Here is a 21,761-nt window from a genome sequence, read left to right as displayed (position 1 = left end):
GGGGTTTTGTGCCTCATGTAGAATTTGCCCCTTATTTACCATTTTAGGAACAGGCCACCCTTCTACATTTACTATTACATAATATTACAATCGCACCCTTTAGTGAGGTAGTTAAGTAGGGCAACTTCAATTTCAGTGTGTCAGTGGGCTTAAGGTATGTAGTTTTTGCTAGAGAAGACCTATACCAACAACTAGTATTCTCGGGTAATTAAATAAGATTATTCATAAGCTTAAAGTTCAAGGCAGGGACCATATGTTCCATTTTTGTAATATAGTATGTGATTGCCTACATTAGCCATATTTCGTAACAGAATTTGCGATATCGCCATACACATTGGTGCCATAGCATTATATACCTTGTAGAAACAGTAGAAGGGGTGAAATAAGACCATCAAAAGTGTTGCTTGTGACTGTGGTCTTTTTTATATGTCTTTTAAAAAAAAGAACTCAGGAGCCATATTAGACAGGGAACCAGAAGATATCAGAAAAGCGAGGACAGGGAACAGTCTGTGAAGAGGACCTTATGTGGAATATTATCAAAGCATTTCATTAACGCCTGCTAAAGTACTGCATTTCTGACGCGCTAAAACCTCACTGTCAACCATTTCCAAAGCCTGGGGAATAGAGCCCTGGAGACATGAGAAATCAGACATGAGAAACTGGTTGCAGCGAGGAGTCAGGCAGATCGGACTCTATACTCTGTGGACTGAGAGCCCGCCTCACCCTGGCACGGGAAGATAGAACTGCTGATTACTGTTACTTCCTGTGCCAACAAGTTGTCGAGGTGGCGGGTATACCGCTCAGATCTCACTCTCCAACTTACTGGGACACGGCAGTCTGAGAAGCCCCCAGTGTCTGTCCATGAACCCAAATAACCAATCAGCTGCCTGGGTTGCCTATAGCGTTCCATGTGTCCTTAGAATCTACTCGCCCCAGGATTAAGTAAACGCTCAGAGATACTGTTCACTGTTACATTTGAAAAGTGTACGTTGATAATTAGGTTACACCAGGGGCAACGGTTTTCTAATGTTCTCAACTAAAGATCAGGACCTTATTGCAAAAATAATGTGGTAACCAAATGATACAGAGCCATGAGTTGTATTATTTACCACGAAACCCTCTTGACGTGGAAATATACACATTAATCAAGAAATTGAATAGCACAGGTGTTTTCTATTTAGTTTGCCGGTAACTTGTTTTCACATAGGTGGTACAGGGAAGCAGAGGGATTAGCTGACAGAGCACAACTTATTGAATAGATCACGATGTAGAGGTTGCACTTACACAACTGTCCTTAAAAGCCATTTTTACGGAGATACAACGAAGATACCACAGAGGAAGGTGGTTTGACAATCACCATTGTATTAATCTCGCCAGGTGACGCACATCAATAGTCAGTGACATTCTGTACAGTTGAATGGATTGAGTCAGTAGAGTTGGACAGGGGAGTGGGTCAAGGATAACGCCTTCTCCAAGATGGCTCAATGTGCCATAAGAGACTGGGATGGTCAGGATGCCCTTTCTGTCCCCAAACCGATGTCCTTGCTGTATCATAGCGCACTTCAGCCATTATAAGTACAAAAAAATATATATATATACCACCTTCAATAATAATGCTTCTCAATACTAAGGGCTATCCTATATAGTATGTGCTATCTGTGGTCCATATGAAAAATGGTATCTCTTTCTCTTGATTTTGTGTTGATATTGTCATGATGTATTGCGTATTAGTGTGTAACGAGACAAAAGCAACACAAGCGCAGTTTTAAGCACAGTTTAAAGAGACTCTGAGACAAAATTTTGCACAAAACTACCATATATCCCCAGATACAATATATTTGCACCAGATACAAAGCTATATTTGTATCGTGTCCTCACGGTTTACATTCTGTGGCAGTGAGGTCTGCCAGTGTGACTGACCAGTGAGATGCATTGTATTGAGAGATGATATTTTTTTGTGAACAGAAAGAAATCATAGATAGTGACTCTGATTTAAAGGAAGAAAACATTGACGGTGCATGGTTTTTATTCAGTCAGCTGTGAGGGTACAGAGATGACATGTCGACAAAAAAGAAACATAATTCATTTGGACAATCTTCCTATAAACATGCAGTGCTAAATGTAGTTGTTATGAATATGATGGAGGTGTTCTTATTAATGATTATTATATTAACATTATTGTATATATTATTGTTATTATTGACAATTATCTTATGATGTGATGTTCTTTTACTTGGTGCGGTTTAAGTGTTTATTGTTTTTTAGATAACTAGCATTCCTCATGACTAGTGTTTTGTTTTGTTTGTTTGTTTGTTTGTTTTATTTTTATTTATTTTTTACATCTGCTCATAAAATACGACTTTCAAAAGAAATGTTGGTAAATGTTGATGCATGCTGGCTCCATTTCACTGAGAGGCATTGACAATATGCCTGGATTTATGGTCATTGATTGTGAACAATATCCAGCTGTACGTTATAGTGCCTAGACATTGGCCTTATAACTTTTTGAATCTTAAAAGTATTGCTTAAGTCTCCACTAGTACAAAAAAAATAAGAAAAATCCTTATAGAAGTATACAATGAAAGCATAGTTGCAGCCTTTTCCAATGTATGAGTGTACCATAGACAGCAAAAGAAAGGGCCACACTTGATCAATGCCACTAGATGGGAGACATGTGTTGTCTCTGTTATCACAGTAACCTCTGGGTTCAAACCCATGATGCCATATCAAATGTGTGATGGGATGAATGTTTATTACCCAGGTTGGTAGAATTAGGGAGAGGGTGTTTAACCACTTAAACCCTCTATACTGTAGTTAGTTGTCCAGGGGTCAGCTCTGTACTTGCTCCGCTCTTTTCCCCCCTCTACACCAAATGTCTTTGCCGGAAATAGCCACGTGTGGTTGTGTGAGCTCACAGCTATTTTCTGTGAATGTTCCCCCAAGAATAGGGACGCTAGGGTTCAAGTGGTTAACGGCGTCCTGAATGTTTTGACAAGAGTCTAAAATGGTACTTGTCGTGTCGCCTGATGAAAACGCATCCCGTTTTTTGGTTGAAAACCAGTTATTTTCCTCGAGCGACATGATCATGCTATAAAGTATAAATTAGCCACAACCGTGTCTTTTTCAGGGAAATAGAGAGGACATACTGTAGTTGTAGATTTTTCTAAATAAGATAAAGCCACTAAAAGGTCTGTAGCAAAGTCTGTAATATCTCACAAGCCATATCCATCGAAGAAAAAAAAGTCAACACAATTTTATAAATGTTAACCTAATTTGTGCGAGTATTGTATTTTGTATAGCTAGTACAATCAGAATATTTTAATGAGTGCTCTCTACGACATTAATTTGAAAGTTCAAGCAAATTCTGTGTTAGTATTTAATGAGTTGTATAGTGCGAAGCTCATAACATTTTGTTGTCTTTCTATTGTCATAACCTATTTTGTGGCAAAAGCCGGGACATTTCTTTCTAGGGATTGAGAAGTGAAACATGAAAGGGAGCTCAAAATTTTGATATTTTTCAGAAGGAAATGTCTGAATATGGTGTGTGTTCTTTCATTTCTGTTATGAAATGTGGAGGGTGGATGGTGGACAATGGAAAGAGGAACTTGTTGAGTGTATTTTGTATGGATAGGGTCAGGACTGCGTCCAGCGATGAAACCCATGGATCTATTTTCATGACTATAATTTTGAAAGTAATCTTTTTGTTATTGTTAAATGCATTTGATCCCCTTGGATACAATGGTGAGTTACACAGAATTTGTATAATAAAGTTGGTAGGGGAAAAAAAAAAGATATACTTGTCATTTGTTATAGATTATGAAATTGCTCACTTATTGGAGGACAGTAACTCACTGTTCTTGAAGGAGTGTGTTACACTTGAGGTTGAGTGCGTGTATGTATGCAATACCGCAGTCTACCACCACATTTATTTTTGTGCTTGCATCTGCTTACAATATGAATAGTGTTAATGTTTAATAGTAAATATTATATACACAATTTTACTGTTTATTGTATACTCTTGTGTATATAATAGACACCTGTAGCTGAGCTGTATATGGTCACAGGCTTTCAAAGTCAGGGCTGTGGCCCCCGGGGGGAACCAGGGGGGTCAATTGAAAAAGAGAGGAAAAATAAATAACTAAAAATGATATTCTAAAAGATTATTGTGTCAGTTTAAACACTTCCAGTTTCAAGTTTGCATGTCATTATGGTCAAAAAGTTTCAAAAATGTAAAAAAAACTTTCAGGATAAAAAAAAAGCCAATCTACAAGCTCACAATGCGTCACAGAGACACTTTTGTTTAAGCCATTTGACAATAGGTGGGCGGCAGCCAGAGCCTTTGGCTATTTGGTAATCCATGTAAACATTTGGGAACCCCTGGTTTAGGTTACTGAGTCCCACTATGTTCCCATTTAAGCCTTTTATATAAGTTGCTCTTTTCTCTCAGAGTTAACATGTAATGAGTGAGCAAGTAGGGGTGACATCTTGATAAATGACAGTGGTCCTTTCTGGTCCACTGGCGATTGCAGACTTCAAACTTATGACACTTTGATTATGTGATAACCTCACTAACCACTAAAATGCCATAATGACTCACTGCAGCCCCTGCAGTTCTGCAGTTCTTCTCTTCAGGTAGCAGGAGAATTGAAGTGTGCATTTGAACCAAATGCATGAATATGGGTACGTTCTCTCATTCAATGTAGTTTGGAACATCTCTAGACATTCATCTTCCAAACCTTATGGTCTTTGTGTCTCTGTAACATTATTAGAGGTAAAGCATTGAAGTACATGAAACATTGGTGAGGGAACTGGAGGCTTACTTTAAAAACATCATGATTTTAAACAAAGATATAAGTAGGTTTTATAGGAAGAGGACAGGAGTTTTAAGTGTAGGTGTTGGCACCCTTTGCTGCTGATTGCAGTTTGGCCCTTTCTCCACCAGGAGGGGAAAATAGCCCCTCTGCCCTCCTGCCAAACACTGCACCTTTTGTTAAAATATGATACTTTTATATTATTCGGCCTACATGGGACAAAAAATAGAAATACAAAAATATATAAGAAGTTAAAGTTTGCCATACTGTAGATTTATCAATGCATTTACAATATATAATTGTTGACATTATTGGCATTGAATTATATATGTTAAATAATCAAATTGATTAATAAAAAACAGATCAAGGGTCTTTGTTTTTCAGGTCAAGGAGCCCTTAGCTGAGAGAGAGATGAAGCAGGGACCACCACTACATATTGTATAAAATTGTGTGGCAGATTCAACTTTTTCATAGATTTCATAGATAGCTTCATAAGCTTCATCCATCAGTGTTGGATTCATGGTAATGTGTATGTTCAGACGTAACTTGACCTTTGGCTCTGTATTACACCAAACCTCTATTTTTGGCAAATGGTACCCCCAGAATAGGGATGCTTTGGGTTCAAGTGTTTAATACATGACTTACGTTTTGGACCTAAAGCCTAGCAGTAAATACAGAGGTAATATGCATCTGAAAATATACAATTGCAGAGGGATGTTAATTTGTCAATTTGAACATGAGTCATTTCCCACTTAATAAACAGCAATAAACAGACTTCTAAGGCCAACACTACCTTCAATGAGTATGATACGAACACATATTGCTGGGGCACTATAATATATTCATTCAATAACATGTTATCTCATCTGCTTAATTGCCCATATCTGCAGATACCCATATCTGAAGCAATGTTAGCCTGGGATAAATGTGATTGTAATAGCCTTTACCATTTTAATGCCATTTTCCTGTTTATAACATCTCAAGGACATGTTTTCTGTCAGCTACGACACAACACACTGAAACAAACTCAGCCATGGGGCAGAAGAGGCGGTGGTGGAAAGTAACTAAATACATTTACAAAGTATTGCATTTATAAGTACTATAAGTATAACTTTTCTTTACTTTCAATTGTTCTACTCCACTACATCCCAAAAGGAAATATTGTACTTTTTTACTTAAGTACTTCTTCTGCCGCTGTAAAAGCAACCTTGGTGAGTTTTAATATATTTTCTATACATTGGAGAAGACAGGCTTGCAGACATGCAACAAGTGTAGCAAACATTAAAATCCTGTCCATTTGTACAGTAGCCTACCTCTGGGCATGTATACTACATGTACAGTGTATATTTGTACACTCTAATTGAAGCAAGTGCTTAGAAGTCTGTTTAAAGCTGTTTTAAGGAATCAAGTTCAAGCTGACAAATTATCATCCCTCTGCGATTTTATTTTGTAGCCCAAGTATAAAGTACTGAAAATTTGAAACACTACACAAATAAAGTAAAAGTAGGCTAGATACACCTTCAGGAGGCTGCCATTTTTTTCCTTTACCTTTTCTTTTACATATTTTTCACTCTTCATACCAGTAACCTGTAAGCTGATTGTATGACGTTCTGTATAGTAGTGTGTATCTGTCTGTCTCTTATATGTCATCATGATTTGTGTGCATGGGGATCTCATCTTAAACAAGCTCAGTGCTTAATGAGTCTTCCAGTTTAGTAGACCTTGTATTGTGAATCTGTACTTCCATGTACTGTTGTTCTCATGTCTTACTAAAAAAAAAATCAATCAATCAATCAATCAATCAATCAATCAAAACCTTTAATACAAATCTTAATTACAGTAGGCTACTTGAGTAGATGTAGGCTGTTAGCCTACTGTCCACCACTGACTCTGAGGTTGTACAAAATATGTACCCAAAATGGTTCCACTAATAATATAGGCCTACGCCTAGCCCTGGTCCAGAGCGTTAGTGAGTTCTCTCTAACGCCCTGCCAGCCGCAATGCTTTGCTCATATACCAAACATTCCACTGCAATGCGAGGTCTCCGTCTTTAGTAAAAAATAAACAAAAACTATTTTGCTACTCATCAAAACAAAGACTATTGTGTGTTGTTGAAAGTCTATTCTCCAGGGTGGGGAGGTTCTCAGGACCCCACCTTCTCTGTATAATACACGTTTTGGGCAGAAAATAAAATATGTCCGCCAGCTAGAAAATTATGTATTTACTCCACTGCGTCCTCTACAGATCTGGTTAATGGTCATTTATATTGACCAGATCTGTGGAGGGCGCAGGTGAGTAATTAAAATAATTTCCGTATGGCAGACATATTTTATTTTCTTCCCAAAAAGTGTATTATACAGAGAAGGTGGGGTGCTGGCAGGCTTCCCATCCTTGAGAATAGACTTTCAACAACACAAAACTGCCTTTGTTTCGGTGAGTAGCAAAATAGTTTTGTTTATTTTTTACTAAAGACGGAGACCTCGGCACTGGAATTTTCGGTCTATGAGCAGAGCTGCGCGCCTGGCAGGGCGTTAGAGATAACACATTAACGCTCTGGACCAGGGCTAGCCTACTGTACACCAGTTCACCATTTACCTAACCTAAGTAAGTAAATAAATGTACTTGGTTACTTTCCACTACTAACTCTGAGGGTGAAGAAATGTAATCATATGGACCCCTCTTGCGGGTCCATTTGATTACATTTGTAAACAGAGTTTAATTCACACAAGAGTATAACATTGTGTGGATGGATCCCTGATTTGAGGATCAAATAATGCTAACGGTCGATTCCTATCAGATGTTTTGATCTCCAGTGGCTGTGGATCCCAAAGTAATTTGGATCTTCAACCAACCAACCACCACCACCCGTAGCGAGCAGCCAGCCTGCCCGCTGCTACCCGGAAATATTACAACCCAGGGCCCCCGGAAAGGACCAACGTTTATAAGTCAGCAACACGTCACTCACTTTTACCCCCCAAAATATTATTATCAGGGAACCAAAAAAAAAAAGGAAAAAGAAAACTGGACCGAGATCGTTATTAGCGAGCGGGTCAGTGTGAGGATGTTATGTTAATAATAACGTAGTTTGGATGGCGAGCAGGAGACGCTCTCTGGACGGCGTCAGAAAGCAGCAGAACGCGGACGGGTTCGAGGAGAAGGAGGAGGAGGGAGAGGGAGAGAAAGCTACAGTGTTCCGTTCCGTTCCTCCACCAGCAGTGAAAATGGCTGCGATCAGCAACGGCCAGGCAGCACAAATGGAAGCGGATCACTGAAAGCTACTGGCTGCCCTGCTGGATGGTGGTTTGTAGATAGAAGGCGTGCCGTGCTGTGCCAGGCCTACATCCCCCTAGTCCGCCTTGCCTGCCTGCCTGCGGGTCTGACTGAGAAGATGCGTATAGTAGGTAAACATTTAAGAACACAACCCCCCTCCGATTGTTGCGTTATTATTACGCACATATAGAGCTGGTAGCGTTAAGTACGACATGCATGCGTTTTGATGTTGTGATCTGATTGCGAATGTGATTGTGAATGCTGAGCTAACGTTTTTAGCTTATGATGTATGTGCTGGGGATTTTTTTTTTCTTCTTGACTGCGTGCGTGTGACTTCGTCTTTTGCATGCGATGAAATAGCAAAATAAAAATAATAAAAAATATATAAAGATGCCGAGAAGAACCGTGAAGTTTTGCATGCAAGCACGTCCTAGATGTTATTTTTTATTTATTTATTTTTTGCAAACATTTGAATCGAGCCAATACTGTTACAGTGTTGCTGCCGCCGCAAGTGTATACGTAACGTTATGGCTTGTGGTTGAACCGCTAATGTTTACAGTGAGAGATGAGCATGGAACAAATTAATGTTGATCCACACAATGTGTCTTTTCCCCCCCTCCTCCTCCTTCTTAACAGGGCTGCTAATTTGCATTAAAATGAGAGGCAGTGAAATATGCCATACATTATCATCATCTCCCTCATCTGTCGGAGGAGCACACTCTCATGTAGTTCCATTTTCTTGGATTAAGGGAAAACTATATTAAAAAAGGTGAGGAATGTAGATGTAAAACTAAAGTGATGATCGGGGCAGAGGTCAATTCGCTTTAAAAAAAAAAAAAATGGCTAGTTCAGTAGGCCTACTTTAAAGTTAAACCAATTGTTATGATAACTTATTAATGAGAATCATATAAATGAATTTATTTTAAATGGTTAAAATGTGTAAATTCACTTCCTGCATTGAATGATTTCAATATACTTTGAAAATGAATCGACCCCTGACCTGTTGTTCTGTTTTTCAGTTAAACCTATTGATTGAGACTTACATTTTTAAACCACTTCATTTAATGATTTGATATTATATATTATTATGTTGGCTTTACTAAAGTATGCAGTTTCCACTTATACATAAATGCATGCATTTATATTTCTTTACACAAAGAAATCAGATTATGATCACTGACCATTTCAAACCAATGAAGGGAGAACTATTTTTTTATTTATGTTTTTAAAGCAGTTGAATAACATTAGTGTAGTCTTGTTATCAATACAAACACTACATTTTCACTCTGAGGCCCAGGGACATTTTAAAGATGTGTCAGCTGACTACAAGACTCTAAATTTGAGCACCATCCCATCAAAAATAGGAACACTTGACCAGCCTGTGACTGGTAAGCCTTAACCCATTAAGACCTGAGGCCGATTCTGCCTACTGAATCAGTAGTTCTCAAACTTTCAAGATTATTATTTTTTTTTCAGAAATAGCAGATGTACAAGCTCGCAGCACGGCACGAAGTGAGCTGTGAGCTTGTATATCTGCTGTTTCTGTTAAACGGTTAAAGCTCTATATTCTGATAATAATAATTGCTATACACAGTCGGGAGATGGAACCTATTTATCAGCTTCAATATTATAGTGTTCCAATTCCAAATGTGTCTGCTCACTTTTGTCTGTTTGTTGTTTGTGTCATCACTTCCAATCTCCCTTGTTTATCCTGTATCCACGAGTTCTCGCTCCTGACTGGATGAAATTGGTATCCCAAACTGAAAATGTATTTTCTGTTTACTAAAGAGCTTAGAGTTAGGGAGACCCCTGTTAATGAACAAACATTCTTTAGCAATGATTATTGTGGGGATATAGAGTGCTATAAGGAAGCATGAAATGTACCATTCGTACATTTATTAACATATGGTTTCCCCCAAACGTAACAAAGTAATTTACTTGAGTATTGCATTTTAGTAAAAAATTGTGGTATTTGATTATTTAAATGTTTTTTCTACTTCACTACATCTCAGAGGCAAATATTATACTTTTTACTCCACCACAATTACTCAACAGCTACTAAGTACTAATACATAACAGATATTAGCCTTATTTGATAAATGATGATGTATTATTATAGGTTAAACTATGCCAGCAGCACATCAAATAATTCAAATCATTCCCTTAACCGGCTGCCACATTAAAGTGAGATGAACACGAAGGAATGTTCATTTATTATCTCTCGAAATGTATAATTCACATTGCTCAGGAATCGGGAAAGTTTAATATGCATTTGTTAACATTCTCTCATGGTTTCCCATGGCTAGGAATAAGTTTCCCTTGTGTTGTTATCTTTGAAGTGACACTGCTGAACAGGCTCAATAGTGAAGGAAGTGGAACACATGAACAAAGAGACTGACAGTGACCCCAGATGGTTTCCTGGCTGTACGGACTCCTATGAGAGAAAAGCACTTCATGGACTCTTGAAAGTAAAAGCGTCAGACAGACTTGTAATGAATCCACAAAGTCACTCTCAATTTCATCACTAGTGTAGCAACTTCAAGGATTGGTATGAGATCATACATTTGAATGTTGGTTCTTTGATTTCTACATTAGGGGAATGTTTCATTCATGTTTTATCAATACCAAAACTAGGCTCATAAGAAAAAAAGCATCAGATTTTTAAACCCTGGTTGTTATGTTTAGATTATTCTAACTTTGTTAACTTGGAATGTGTCATATATTAACCATATTCCACCTGGCGTCCCTATATTGGGCATGTCATTACAGGCGAGAAAATAAATAAAAACGTAAAGACTTTTATTAAATCTTCAGAAATATCGATCTACAAGCTGACAACACATTACATCACAACTTGTGAGCTTGTAGATGGGCAATTTTCACAATTAAAAGTGACATGGCGTAATCTCTTTGATCAGACTTTCAGAAGAAGACTTGATCAGAATTTCAAAGTTTGATAAGAGATTATTTAGCATCTAAATTGCATATACTGTACTGTGGTTTAGATGTGTGGTTCACTATACGCTCGCAAATTTGCAACCAAATGGAGATAAATCCTAGCTCATATCACTCCACTAAAATAGCATTGTATACTGCCTAAGATCCTCACACATCTAAGTACAAACCTGCAATTATAGCTGAAATGATAATAATGCTGATCATATTTTCAGGCAATGTACTCATTATTACTCTTGAGAAACAAAGCTATTCTGTTACTCATCACTCATTAACCAACATTTGTAGCTGCAGCAAGTTCTAAATAAAGTGAGCGATTTCAGCATGCTAATATTTAATTTCAATTCAATGCTAAAAGAACAAAATAGAATTATGAATAAGGAAAACTTTAATTTAAGAGTCATCACGCAACATTCCCTCCTAACATTTAGGGACATCATCATAACTATTGAATCTAAGTCGGATTTGGTATAAGTGAACTACATGACACACAGAACATTTTCTTGGGCTTTTATTTTCAGTTTAGCTGGTGAAAGAGCAATTCAAGCTTACTCTTTACCTAACTCAGGCAGTTTTTAGTTCTGGAGAAGAGCATATTGCACAAAACTGTTAAGTTATAGGGTTACTTATGTTATTAAAAGGTTTCATATGGCCCTGTGTTTCTCATGTATCCAACCAAGCTCCCCTGGATAAGCAAACCTAGCTGTACTTGGTTACTGAATCCCAGGTGGAAGCAAGAGTCATAGCATCTCTAGTCTCTCGAGCCAGACAACTTTTCCACAATCTTCAAATGCTACAGAGAATCTGTACTTCTGCTTCTAAACATCCTGCATCTTTCTTGTCATTTCTGTTCCCGAAAATATTAAAATATATTTTGCAATGTCCATTTCTGCTAAGTAGCAAGATAGGCTTTGACTCATTTGATTTTACAGCAGGACTTATTTACATAATTGCAAACGGTAGTAAGTGGAGAGGATGCGGGGTATCCACTTTATTTTCTGTGGACTTTCAGCGCTTCCGATGTACAGATAGTTAGGCGGAAGCATTTGGAAATTGTGTGAGCCAACAGTCTCTCTCTCGAGAGACTATAGCATCTCTAACTGGCTTTTTAACCAATAGGCTCTATACACAGCAGCCATATTGGAAAGAAATTGGGCCTCTTCCTTACTTCCTTCACAGGTCTTACCGATTATACTAATTAAGGGTTCTGATTGATTGATTGACTACTTTATTAATGGTTTGCAAAAAGTGCAGAGGTAGAAGACTTTTCGAGGTCCAGTTACAAATTGCCATACTTCAATGGCGGTTTTGAAAGAGGGTACGGAGTCGACTTTTTGATGGCTGGTGGTAGGGCATTCGACATTTCGGTGGTATAGCAGTAGAATGAATGATTTGTACACTCTCAGAGTTGTGGGGGTCCTTGAAATTAAAAGGTTTGAGAACCACTGTGCTACATTAAATGGAACAGAGCCTTAATTCGTATAATTGGTAAGACTTTGGAGGAAGTATGGAAGAGGCCCGATTTCTTTCCAATATGGCTGCTGTGCATAGGGCCTATTGAACCCTAATGACCTTATTCTGATAATAGGTGAGCAGTTTTGCAAAAATAGGCGGCCATTTGGCTAAAATAGCAGATCTACAAACTCACAATATATCGCAGTTTGACTCGTGAGCTTGTAGATCGGCTATTTTCGGCAAAGAGATTTGGTGTAGGGGAGGAAAAGGACCATGACCCCAGGGGATGCCCCTTCAACAAAGTATAAAGGGTTAAGAAGGTTGTAAATATCATAATAAGTTTATGTGAATGCATTAAAGCTACAATGCGTAGTTTTTTTGTCTGTGGTCTCCCTTTCCAACGGAGAGAGGTAATTGCAACGATGTCTGAACACAATAAAGATAGCGGCGCATATAGTGTGCCGTCTGCTTCGAATAACTTTATTGACATAGTCAACCAAGTAGGTGCCCTACCCGGTTGAAGATCAGGGAGGCCACCTCCAACCACTGAAGATGTGCTTGTTATATTGTATTAACATACTGTACCCTATCATATACATTGTTTAAGGTAATGTTTTAATCATTAAAATAAGTCCCGGGTCGATTATGGAGAATCACTACATTTATAACTGGCATAGAGAAATACAATTATTCATTGACTGTTTCCTTGAAATCATCAATAGAACATAAATTATTAGATTATTACATTTTTTGATAGTGGATGTGTCCTCCCCTGAATTTTCTTTCTTTCTTTCTTTTTTGTCTTTCAACTGCAGAAAATTCTGGGCTGAACAGGGATGAGCAAATTGGCCTGGATGAAGGAAAAGGATGGACCCCAACACAGTAATGGGCATGGGAAACAATCAAGACATTCTTTGAACTTGTTGAAAACCTTCCTGTTAATTCCTTTTAAATAGCCCGGGAGTCCATCTGTAACTCAGAGATCCCTAAACGTTTCATCACAAACATTCTCCCCCCACACTCGTCCCCTCTCCTCTTGGATGGAGAGTGGGGGCAGTGGGAGATCGGGCGGAAGTGGTAGCAGCAGCAGTCGAAACGCGCGCTCAGGTGAGAGCAGCAGCAGCAGCAGCAGTGTTATCGAAAGGATTCTAGAATCCAGCCGAGGTGAGTTAAGTAGCTCCAGGGCAAGTAGTAGTTTAACGCCATCCTTCGGGAGAAGCTCTTCTTCCGTCAGCAGCGGAGGGATCATAGTTGCTGCTCCCAGTGTTGGAGGCGTGCCCCCTGTACCCCCATGTGGCAGTGAGTGGGAAATGTTCCAATTTGGAAAGTACAACTTAGACATTATAGAAATGTTAAGTGGCCACCAGGCCCACCAGTTCAAAGGCCTCGGTTTAGATCGTCAACTGCAGCATCAGCAGCAAGTGCAACTTCACCAGCATCAGCTCCAGCAGCAGCAACAGCAGCAGGCCGAGTCGTCTGGAGCTCTTCTGTCTGGACTGGGCTTGGGACCCCTCCAAGGGTCCAGAAGCAACGCGTTCTCTGATTCCGCCTCCTTATTTGCCAAGATGAGTGCCCCCCCACCGCCGCCACTTCAGCAGCAGCCTTCCTCGTCTTCTCAGAGCTCGCGTTCAAAGTCGAGCAAAATTAGTGGCAGTAGTAGCAGCAGCAGCTCCAGCCACGCTTCGGGCTATCCGCAGTTCCTGCGCTCCTTCCACCCGTCTGAGGCCGTCCTGGCCCAGGAGCAGTTGCACGCCAGCCGCTTTGACCACTTTGCTGGGGGGAGCGGTGGGAGTGCAGGCGGGTTAGGGGGGCTAGTGTCTGCCCCTCCACCTCCCCCTCCCCTTCATCCTGGCCTTTCTGTCCCCCAAGCATCGCCCGGCCCCTCCTCTTCCTCTCCTTCTCCCTCCAGCTCAGTGGCCAACTCTAATAACCCGCCCAGCAGCAGTGCGGTCAGCTCACTGGGGCACCAGCTTGTTGGCGCCCAGTCTGACGCGCGGAGCCTTCACCAACAGTTTAGCTGCATGCTAGCCGCTAACCAGTACTTCCTGTCTGGAGTACCTGCTAATGCTAGCCTAGAGCAGTTCCTGGTACAGCAGGGAACCCACAACCACCTGGGGATTGGTTTGAGTCAGGCGGGTGGGGAGTCGAGCTCGAGCCTGGCTCCGCCTCCGGCTTTGCATTCATCTCACTCGCATGGCCACTCCGCCACCCAGCCCCAGCAGCAGCCCCAACAGCAGCAGCTGCCTCCCCACGCCCTGCCCCATCCTCACTCTCATTCCCATCCCCATCACCCACTCCACCCAGGCTCCCAGCACTCGTCCCTGGGAGGCTTTGACTTCCAGGGCATCCCTGTCCTCTCATCCAATCAGATAGCTTCTCTAATGCAGCAGGAAGCGGGATTGCCCCTCCCCCTGCCACTTCATTTATCCTTGTCCAAGGACGATGGTAAAGGGGAAAGCGGTGGAGGCGGGAACAGTAGCAGTAGGAGGAAGAAAGCGATGGCGGGGTATTTGCCACAGAGGAAATCTGAAAGTAACAGTAACAGCAGTAGCAACCATGGCCACGGTAGCCACAGTGGCAACCCTAATGCTGGCCATGGCCAGCCGCCAGCACTGATCGGTGGTGGGGTTGGTATGTCAAACATGGGAGGGGATCCAGCTTCCCTCCTTGCCTCATCGTCCTCATCGTCATCAGTTGTTTCCTCCTCTTCCTCTGCTCCCTCCTCCACTGTAGCCTCAGTGCTAGTTACTAACGATTCTCACCTTCCTAAACCTGATAACCAGGGTTCCATGCAGCCCAATCCTGCACAGCCTGATGCAGAGTCCGAGTACAGCTGTGGAGAGTGTGGCAAAAGCTTCACTCACCTGTCAAGTCTTCGGAGGCACATGCGCATGCATGAGCCAACAGCAGCAGGTACTAGTAATTCTGCCACAACAGGGCCAAACCCAATTCACATTAAATTACAGCCTGACCCAAGCCTTCCCCATTCCACCCAAGAAACCCCTCAGCCCCCATCCAATTCCTGCCCTAGCCCTGACAAAATCTTCCATTGCTCTGATTGCGGCAAAGGCTTTAAGAAGAAGGGCCACCTGCTCCAACACGGCGTGATACATTCTGCTTCCCGCCCATACGGCTGCTCCACCTGTTCTCGGGCTTTCAATCGCAGGGAGTCGCTGACGCGCCACGAGAAGATTCACGAGGAAAAGCCTTTCCGGTGCCCTGCCTGCGGACGCTCATTCCGCGAGAGCACGTCTCTGCTCAACCACGCTGCATCGGGAACCTGCGGAAAGCCAGGTAGGGGACCCAAACCACGGGGCGCCAAGACAGGAAGTGACAGGGAAGGCAGGATTGGGGTAGTGGGGGGAGGAGCGAGTGGGGGAGCAGGAGGAGGGGGAAGTTATCAGAGTGGGAGAGGGGTAATTTATGGGAAAACTGAGGAGGAAGATGGTGTGATCATAGTAGGTGAAGGAGAACCAAAATCAGGTTTAGGGTGTGATGGTCTGTTTCAGTCAGGAAGGGGAGGGGGTTCTAGTGAAAGATCAGACAGTAAATACCCCACTGACTACTCTCGGAATCGTTACACAGGCTACCACGACGACCACCGTTCTCAAGGTAACCCGTCACCGTGCTACTCTGGAGCTTCCCCCTGTGGCAGTGGGATGGCGGGCCCAGCTCTGAGAAAGGCACCATTAGCCCCAACCCTTCATCCTCATCCCCAGAGTCAAAGCCAACATCACCATCAGCAGCCTCACCTGCCCCTGTCCTCTCTGCTGGATGACTCAGAAGACGATGTCACCAGCTCTGTCAATAACGCTATCTCTGCCATAACGGCAGCAGGCAGTGGGAACCGAAGTGATGATAGGGGAGATATTATTGGGGGACTGTTGGGGGGTCTTGGCCTAGGTCCTCTGGGGTCACCCTCATCGACATCTACTATTGATAAGAACTATAGAGGTGGGGGGAACCCGGATGGCATGACTGGTAACCCGCAGAACCCTTCTGCTAAACCAAAACGGCCCCGCAAGCCCAGAGCAAAGAAAGATCCAAATGCTCCTGGGCAGCCCCCCAAGCGCAGACAGTACACCCCTAGATCTGGACCCGGTGGTCTTCCCCGTCCATATCTCTGCAGCGTTTGTGGTAAGGGGTTTGCACGTCGCGAAACCTTACGCAGGCATGACAGGGTCCACACCGGGGAGAAGTCTCACCACTGCACCGTTTGTGGGAAATATTTCCGAGAGGCTTTTCACCTTAGCAAGCATCAGACAGTTCACACTGGGGCAAAGAATTACAAATGCAGCAGCTGTGGCAAAGAGTTTGGCTACTCACAGAGCCTCCGGAGGCACAGCAAGCTCCATCAGAAAGGAGAACTGGTGGAGGTGCCCACAACCCCAGCTACGGAGAACCTGAACAGCTTTAACCCCAACCCTCAATGTAGCGTGGCCCAAGACAGGAACCAGAACCAAGGTGACACTGCCACTTCATCCTCCTCCTATTACTCATATCCTCAAGACGTCAAACCCCAAGAGGCTAACACCCAGCCCCCACCCAGGCTTTACACATGTGCCATCTGCTGGAAGTCATTTCGCCACCACTTCCATCTGACTGCCCATCACCAGACAGTCCACGACGGCGGGAGTGAGAAGCTGTTCAGCTGTGAGGTGTGTGGGAAAGCCTTCGCTTACTCCAACAGCCTGACCAGACACAGGCAGTCACAGCATGGACTGACCCGCTCTGAGCAGTCTAAGGATGCTGGCAGCAGCGCGTCAGGGGACAACAGAGGGGGGGATGACGTTGGTGGACAGTCTGCATCTGAGAGCGAGGCGGCCACCAATGCCCTGTTACAAATGGCGCCATCCAGCGAAGGCCACGGTGGGCAGAGTCACAGTGTAGTGACTGTGGCTCTGCCACCGCCTCCAGCCAGTTACTCCTCCCTCTTCTACGACACTGCCCCTGCCCAGTCCTCCACCTCTAGTGCCCCGCCTTACTCTCAGCCCCTCCCGCCCAACTCCACCATAATGCCGCCCCAGCACCAGCACTCTCCCCCGGGGGTGAAAGGGGAGCACATCTACCCAGCAGGCTCCCGTAGTCACACGCTTCACACCACAGCGCCGTTCCAACCGCTGACGGAGCTGCCTTCCACTGAACATCTTCATATTCGTCACCACCATCCGCATCACTCACATCATCATCAACCTCATCATCACCAACAACAACATCCCCAAGTGAATACCCAGTCTCACCAACACAGCCACCAAAGCACCCAGTCGCCGCCACCGCCGCCGGACGAGATAAAAATGCACAAGAAGAAAAAGTCAGAGAGGAGAGAAGGGAGGTGGGGCAAATGGGAGTCCTCAGGTTCAGCCAGAGCTGATGGGAGCAGAAGGAGGCGAAGGAGAACCTCCTTATTAAGAAGGCACCTGAAAACAAAAAAACAAGGCTCTCTCCTGTTGAAGATTAGGAGAGGGGGAGGGCCGGGAGGGGAAGGGTACGAGCTCGTCACGACCGGGGGGTCGAAGATCCACATCCACGCCTCACTCCAAGTCCCCGTCAAACATTTTGCTTGTCCCAAGTGTCCCAATGCAACCTTCTCCCGCCAGGCGGGGCTGCTGGTCCACATGGTGGTGAAGCACCCGCAAAGAGCCTTGACGCCCCAAGAGCGGCTGAGGTGCAGCGTGTGCGGGAAGCAGTCTCACAAGCCCTTGGCGGCATTTGTCCACCGGGCCTCACACCGGGCCCGGGGCTCCTTCTCTTGCCGCCGTTGCTCCGCTTGCTTCTGGAACGGGGCGCTCCTCCGCAGGCACAAGGTGTCCTGCCGCCGCAGGGCTAAAGGACTACACAGAGGAGCCGCCATCAGCCTGAAATCATCCAATAGCACGGGGGGAGAGAGTGAGAACCATCGTGAGGAGGTGTCTCCCCTACAGGGAGAGTACACATACTGAACTTTCTGCTGGCTGACATGCGTGGCAGTCAGAAGAAGGAATATTTTGCTTCTAAATTGGGAACATGAGAAGAAAATGTACTTTTAGATAACAGAAAGCATCAAGATGCCTTTTCAAGAGACATGATGAATTTGCCTGGTATCTGTGTTGACATTGAACCACCCGTTAGAATGAGTGTATTAACAAACTACTGTAGAGCATCCTATTAAGAATATCACCCGAAATTCTTCCAAATTGTATTGGAGGATGTTTCTGAGACGTGACTGTTTCCATAGGTTCATTAACCCCTTAAGTGCATTGACACTATGCTTGGCTGACACTGTGCAGTTGATAGACAAGTTTAGGTGACCTGCTAATGTAAACCCCCCACCCTCCCTAAATCCTCACTAGCATCCCTGCTACACCTTGCTATGATAACTGTCTCTGCTGTGTAACTTGGTCTTGTTGTTGTTGATTTCATTTTATTTTTTAACTTGTAAAGTGCATTTATTAGGAGTATGGGGATGTGGGGGCAATGACATTTGTTGATAAGTCAGTTTGTCAATGCATGTTTGTTCTCTGGTCAGTTTTATTGCCACGGTTGAGAATTCACTCCTGCGGTATGTGATGGTCTATTCAGTATATCCCCAAAGGTTAGTGGTGTGAACTTTTAATTTGAAACGTTGGTAAATATTCCCTACTGATATGATCACTGATATATCGTCACTGTCGGGGGAAAACCCTGTACGTCCAAAACATTTACTTTTCAGGAAATGTAAAAAAGAACCCGTGTTCCAATGGATCCAATGTACTTATTATTTAGTCACAAGCTCTTGTTAATACCTTTCATTGGTTATAAAACCCCCCAGACAGACTTAACCACTTTCACTTAAAAAATAATTCAAAAATACTGTAGCAAAAAACACAAGATCTACAAACTCGCAACACGTGGAAGCGTTGTGACCTTGTAGATCGGCAATTTTTTCTACTTTTGTAGAAAACATTTTTTAATTAATTTATGAAAAAGACATAAAAGCTAATATGGTGATACATGGTTTCTGCCCAACAGCGACGATATAGAACAATTTGACACAATTCCCCTGAAAGACGGTATCTAAGGATTCCTTCTCCCGCAACCCCTCCACCCCCCCAAAAAAAAACAAAGGTGAAGAAACCTAACAAAAAGCCTTGCTTATATCATGTTCACTTTAATGTCTTTTTGTTTTGAAATATTCATAGCTTTTATACCAAGAGATTGAAGACAGGTTAAACAAGTGTACTGTAACACATGTTTGTGTCATGTTATTTGTATGCTCTTTTTAGCATTGATTGTTTCTACTTCGCAGTTGTTGTAGGACAAGGACCTATCCATAGATGTATTATTATTCTACATGTATTTATGTGTGTAACCCAATCATGCCAATCTCATATTTAACCCCCTTTTACCTATTATTTGTTTGGCCATTTTGCAATCATGCTCTTACCCTGCCATTGCCTTGTTTTCTTTTTCTTCTAAAGAAAGAAATAATAGTTTCTACATTCTGTCACTTTATTTACTGAAGAAATGCCCATATCCCAGTCAAGCCTTGTTTTTTTTCTTCTAAAGGAAAAAAGAAAAAAATATAGCTATAAGTAGATTTCTATCACTTTATTTACTGAGAGGTCAGTAGTTGATTATATTTCAGCGTTGAATAAACCATAAGTGTTCTCATTTGTTTTCTATTCATTTATTATTGGACGTTACATGATGTAGTAGGCTACCATAGCTAAGGTACATTCTGGTAGTTATTGAATATAAGTAAGTTGTCACTGTTACCAAAGTCAGTATTGCAGTTTCACAATTATATTTAGCTTTATGTCCTATGTGAAGTTCATATCACTCTGTGCATTAAATGGATTTCGGGATGTAGTGAATATACCAATAAATTTCATTTTAAGTACAGGCCTATGGCCATGTTATTGGGCAACTCATTCCAAGTTAACAAGGGGGAACTGGGATGCTCTTCATTTAAGTGTGTTGATGGCCATCGTACAGGGAATGAATGCTGTTTAAAGCTTAATTTAATGCGCCATCGTAGCGAGTAGCGACACACCGTCGTACTACGGGGTATAATTTATACATTTGGCTCTACGTCGCAGTTCTACTCTAGCACCACAAGATGGCAGTAAGCAACTCGTTTTGACTGCTGGCCCATGTGTTTGAGGGTAGAAGTCACATGGATTTCACACTATGTGCATGCATGTGTGTGTGCTGTTCTGTTCTGTGTATGCAAATTGTTGTTTATGAGGCGATGAATGCCTTGGAAATCACAAAAGAAAGAACATATACTATTGTTGGTATAAATAGCTCTAGGATACTGAGAATGACCCACATGCACTTGAATGTGGCAACAATAATGTGATTGACCTGTCATGACTGTCCAGAAATATATATATATACTAGGCCTAATATAATCAATATAGCCTATACCATTCATTCTCTCTGTGTTGTGCACTGGTAATAGGCAACACTAAAATGTGATAGACAAATTCGTTAAACAATGAGGTTCCTTCAGTGTCCCAAATAGAATGTGGATGTTTGTAATTTCTCACTTAATCCCCCATGTCCTTGATGTAACTTAGTTTGCCATGATGTCAGACTCATCGACCACCTAACTTAGTATTATTCAAGAAGGCAGTTGAACTCACTTTTAGTTGGTTCAGGCTGCAGGCATCTGTCATCAGTGGTGGAAAAAGTACTCACATGTTTAACTTAAGTAAAAGTACCAATACCACAATATACAAATACTTTGTTACACGTAAAAGGTCTGTATTCACATTTTACTCGAGTAAAAGTGTAAAAGTATTGGCATAAAATTGCACTTAAAGTACCAAAAGTAAAAGTACTCATTATGCAGAAAGTCCCATTTCAGGTTTCAAAATGTATAAAAATATTTTGAAAATAGCAGATCTACAAGCTCACAACGAGCGACGCATTGTGAGCTTGTAGCGTGTCTATATTCAAATAGCTGAAGTACAAAATAGGGCTTAGTTGGTTAATGTGGACAATTTAACAGACCTTCTAACCTCAATTATGATCATTTGTTTATCATCAAGCTAATGATGCCACAAATAAGCCCATGCCCATAGACTGGCAAATGAGAATGAGACATCCACCATTTTACAAACGTGACACCTATGTGACAAAACATAAGCATCTCAGTTAGGGCTATTTTCCATCAGGAAAACTGCAGGTCCTATTTGAAATATCCCAGATTCACAGCTGTGCTGTGAGCCTAATGAGTTTATAGGCTAAGAAAATTCGACACCATGCTTTCCCCCAATTAAATCAATCAGCAGCATAGCCATCTGG

General features: G+C 42.2%; 1 protein-coding gene across 7 annotated transcripts; it reads left to right on the top strand.

Moving 5' to 3' along the window:
- Positions 1 to 7,694: 7,694 nt before the first annotated feature.
- LOC311042687 (uncharacterized protein) lies at positions 7,695 to 20,326 on the top strand. Of its 7 annotated transcripts, none has more exons than XM_084053586.1 (4): positions 7,695 to 8,212; positions 8,718 to 8,850; positions 13,307 to 15,404; positions 15,561 to 20,326. In XM_084053586.1, the coding sequence occupies exons 3-4, from the start codon at positions 13,532 to 13,534 to the stop codon at positions 18,428 to 18,430; spliced, it is 4,743 nt and encodes a 1,580-aa protein (XP_083909712.1). In that variant the 5' UTR covers positions 7,695 to 8,212; positions 8,718 to 8,850; positions 13,307 to 13,531; the 3' UTR covers positions 18,431 to 20,326. The 7 variants fall into 7 exon arrangements, with proteins under 7 accessions (XP_083909712.1, XP_083909713.1, XP_083909708.1 ...); XM_084053587.1 differs by having other exon boundaries at positions 13,307 to 15,785; positions 16,077 to 20,326; XM_084053582.1 differs by adding an exon at positions 10,421 to 10,629 and having other exon boundaries at positions 13,307 to 20,326.
- The last annotated feature ends 1,435 nt before the right edge of the window (positions 20,327 to 21,761 follow it).

Source organism: Gymnoscopelus microlampas (assembly GCF_963454915.1).
Source record: "Gymnoscopelus microlampas genome assembly, chromosome: 3".
NCBI lineage: Eukaryota > Metazoa > Chordata > Actinopteri > Myctophiformes > Myctophidae > Gymnoscopelus > Gymnoscopelus microlampas.
The sequence above is the reverse complement of the archived record's forward strand: the minus strand, read 5'-3'. Positions and strand labels throughout refer to the sequence as shown.

Bases quoted from the DNA above. Each gene is read 5' to 3' on its own strand.
- LOC311042687 (XM_084053585.1), top strand. From the start codon at position 13,532: ATGGAGAGTGGGGGCAGTGGGAGATCGGGCGGAAGTGGTAGCAGCAGC.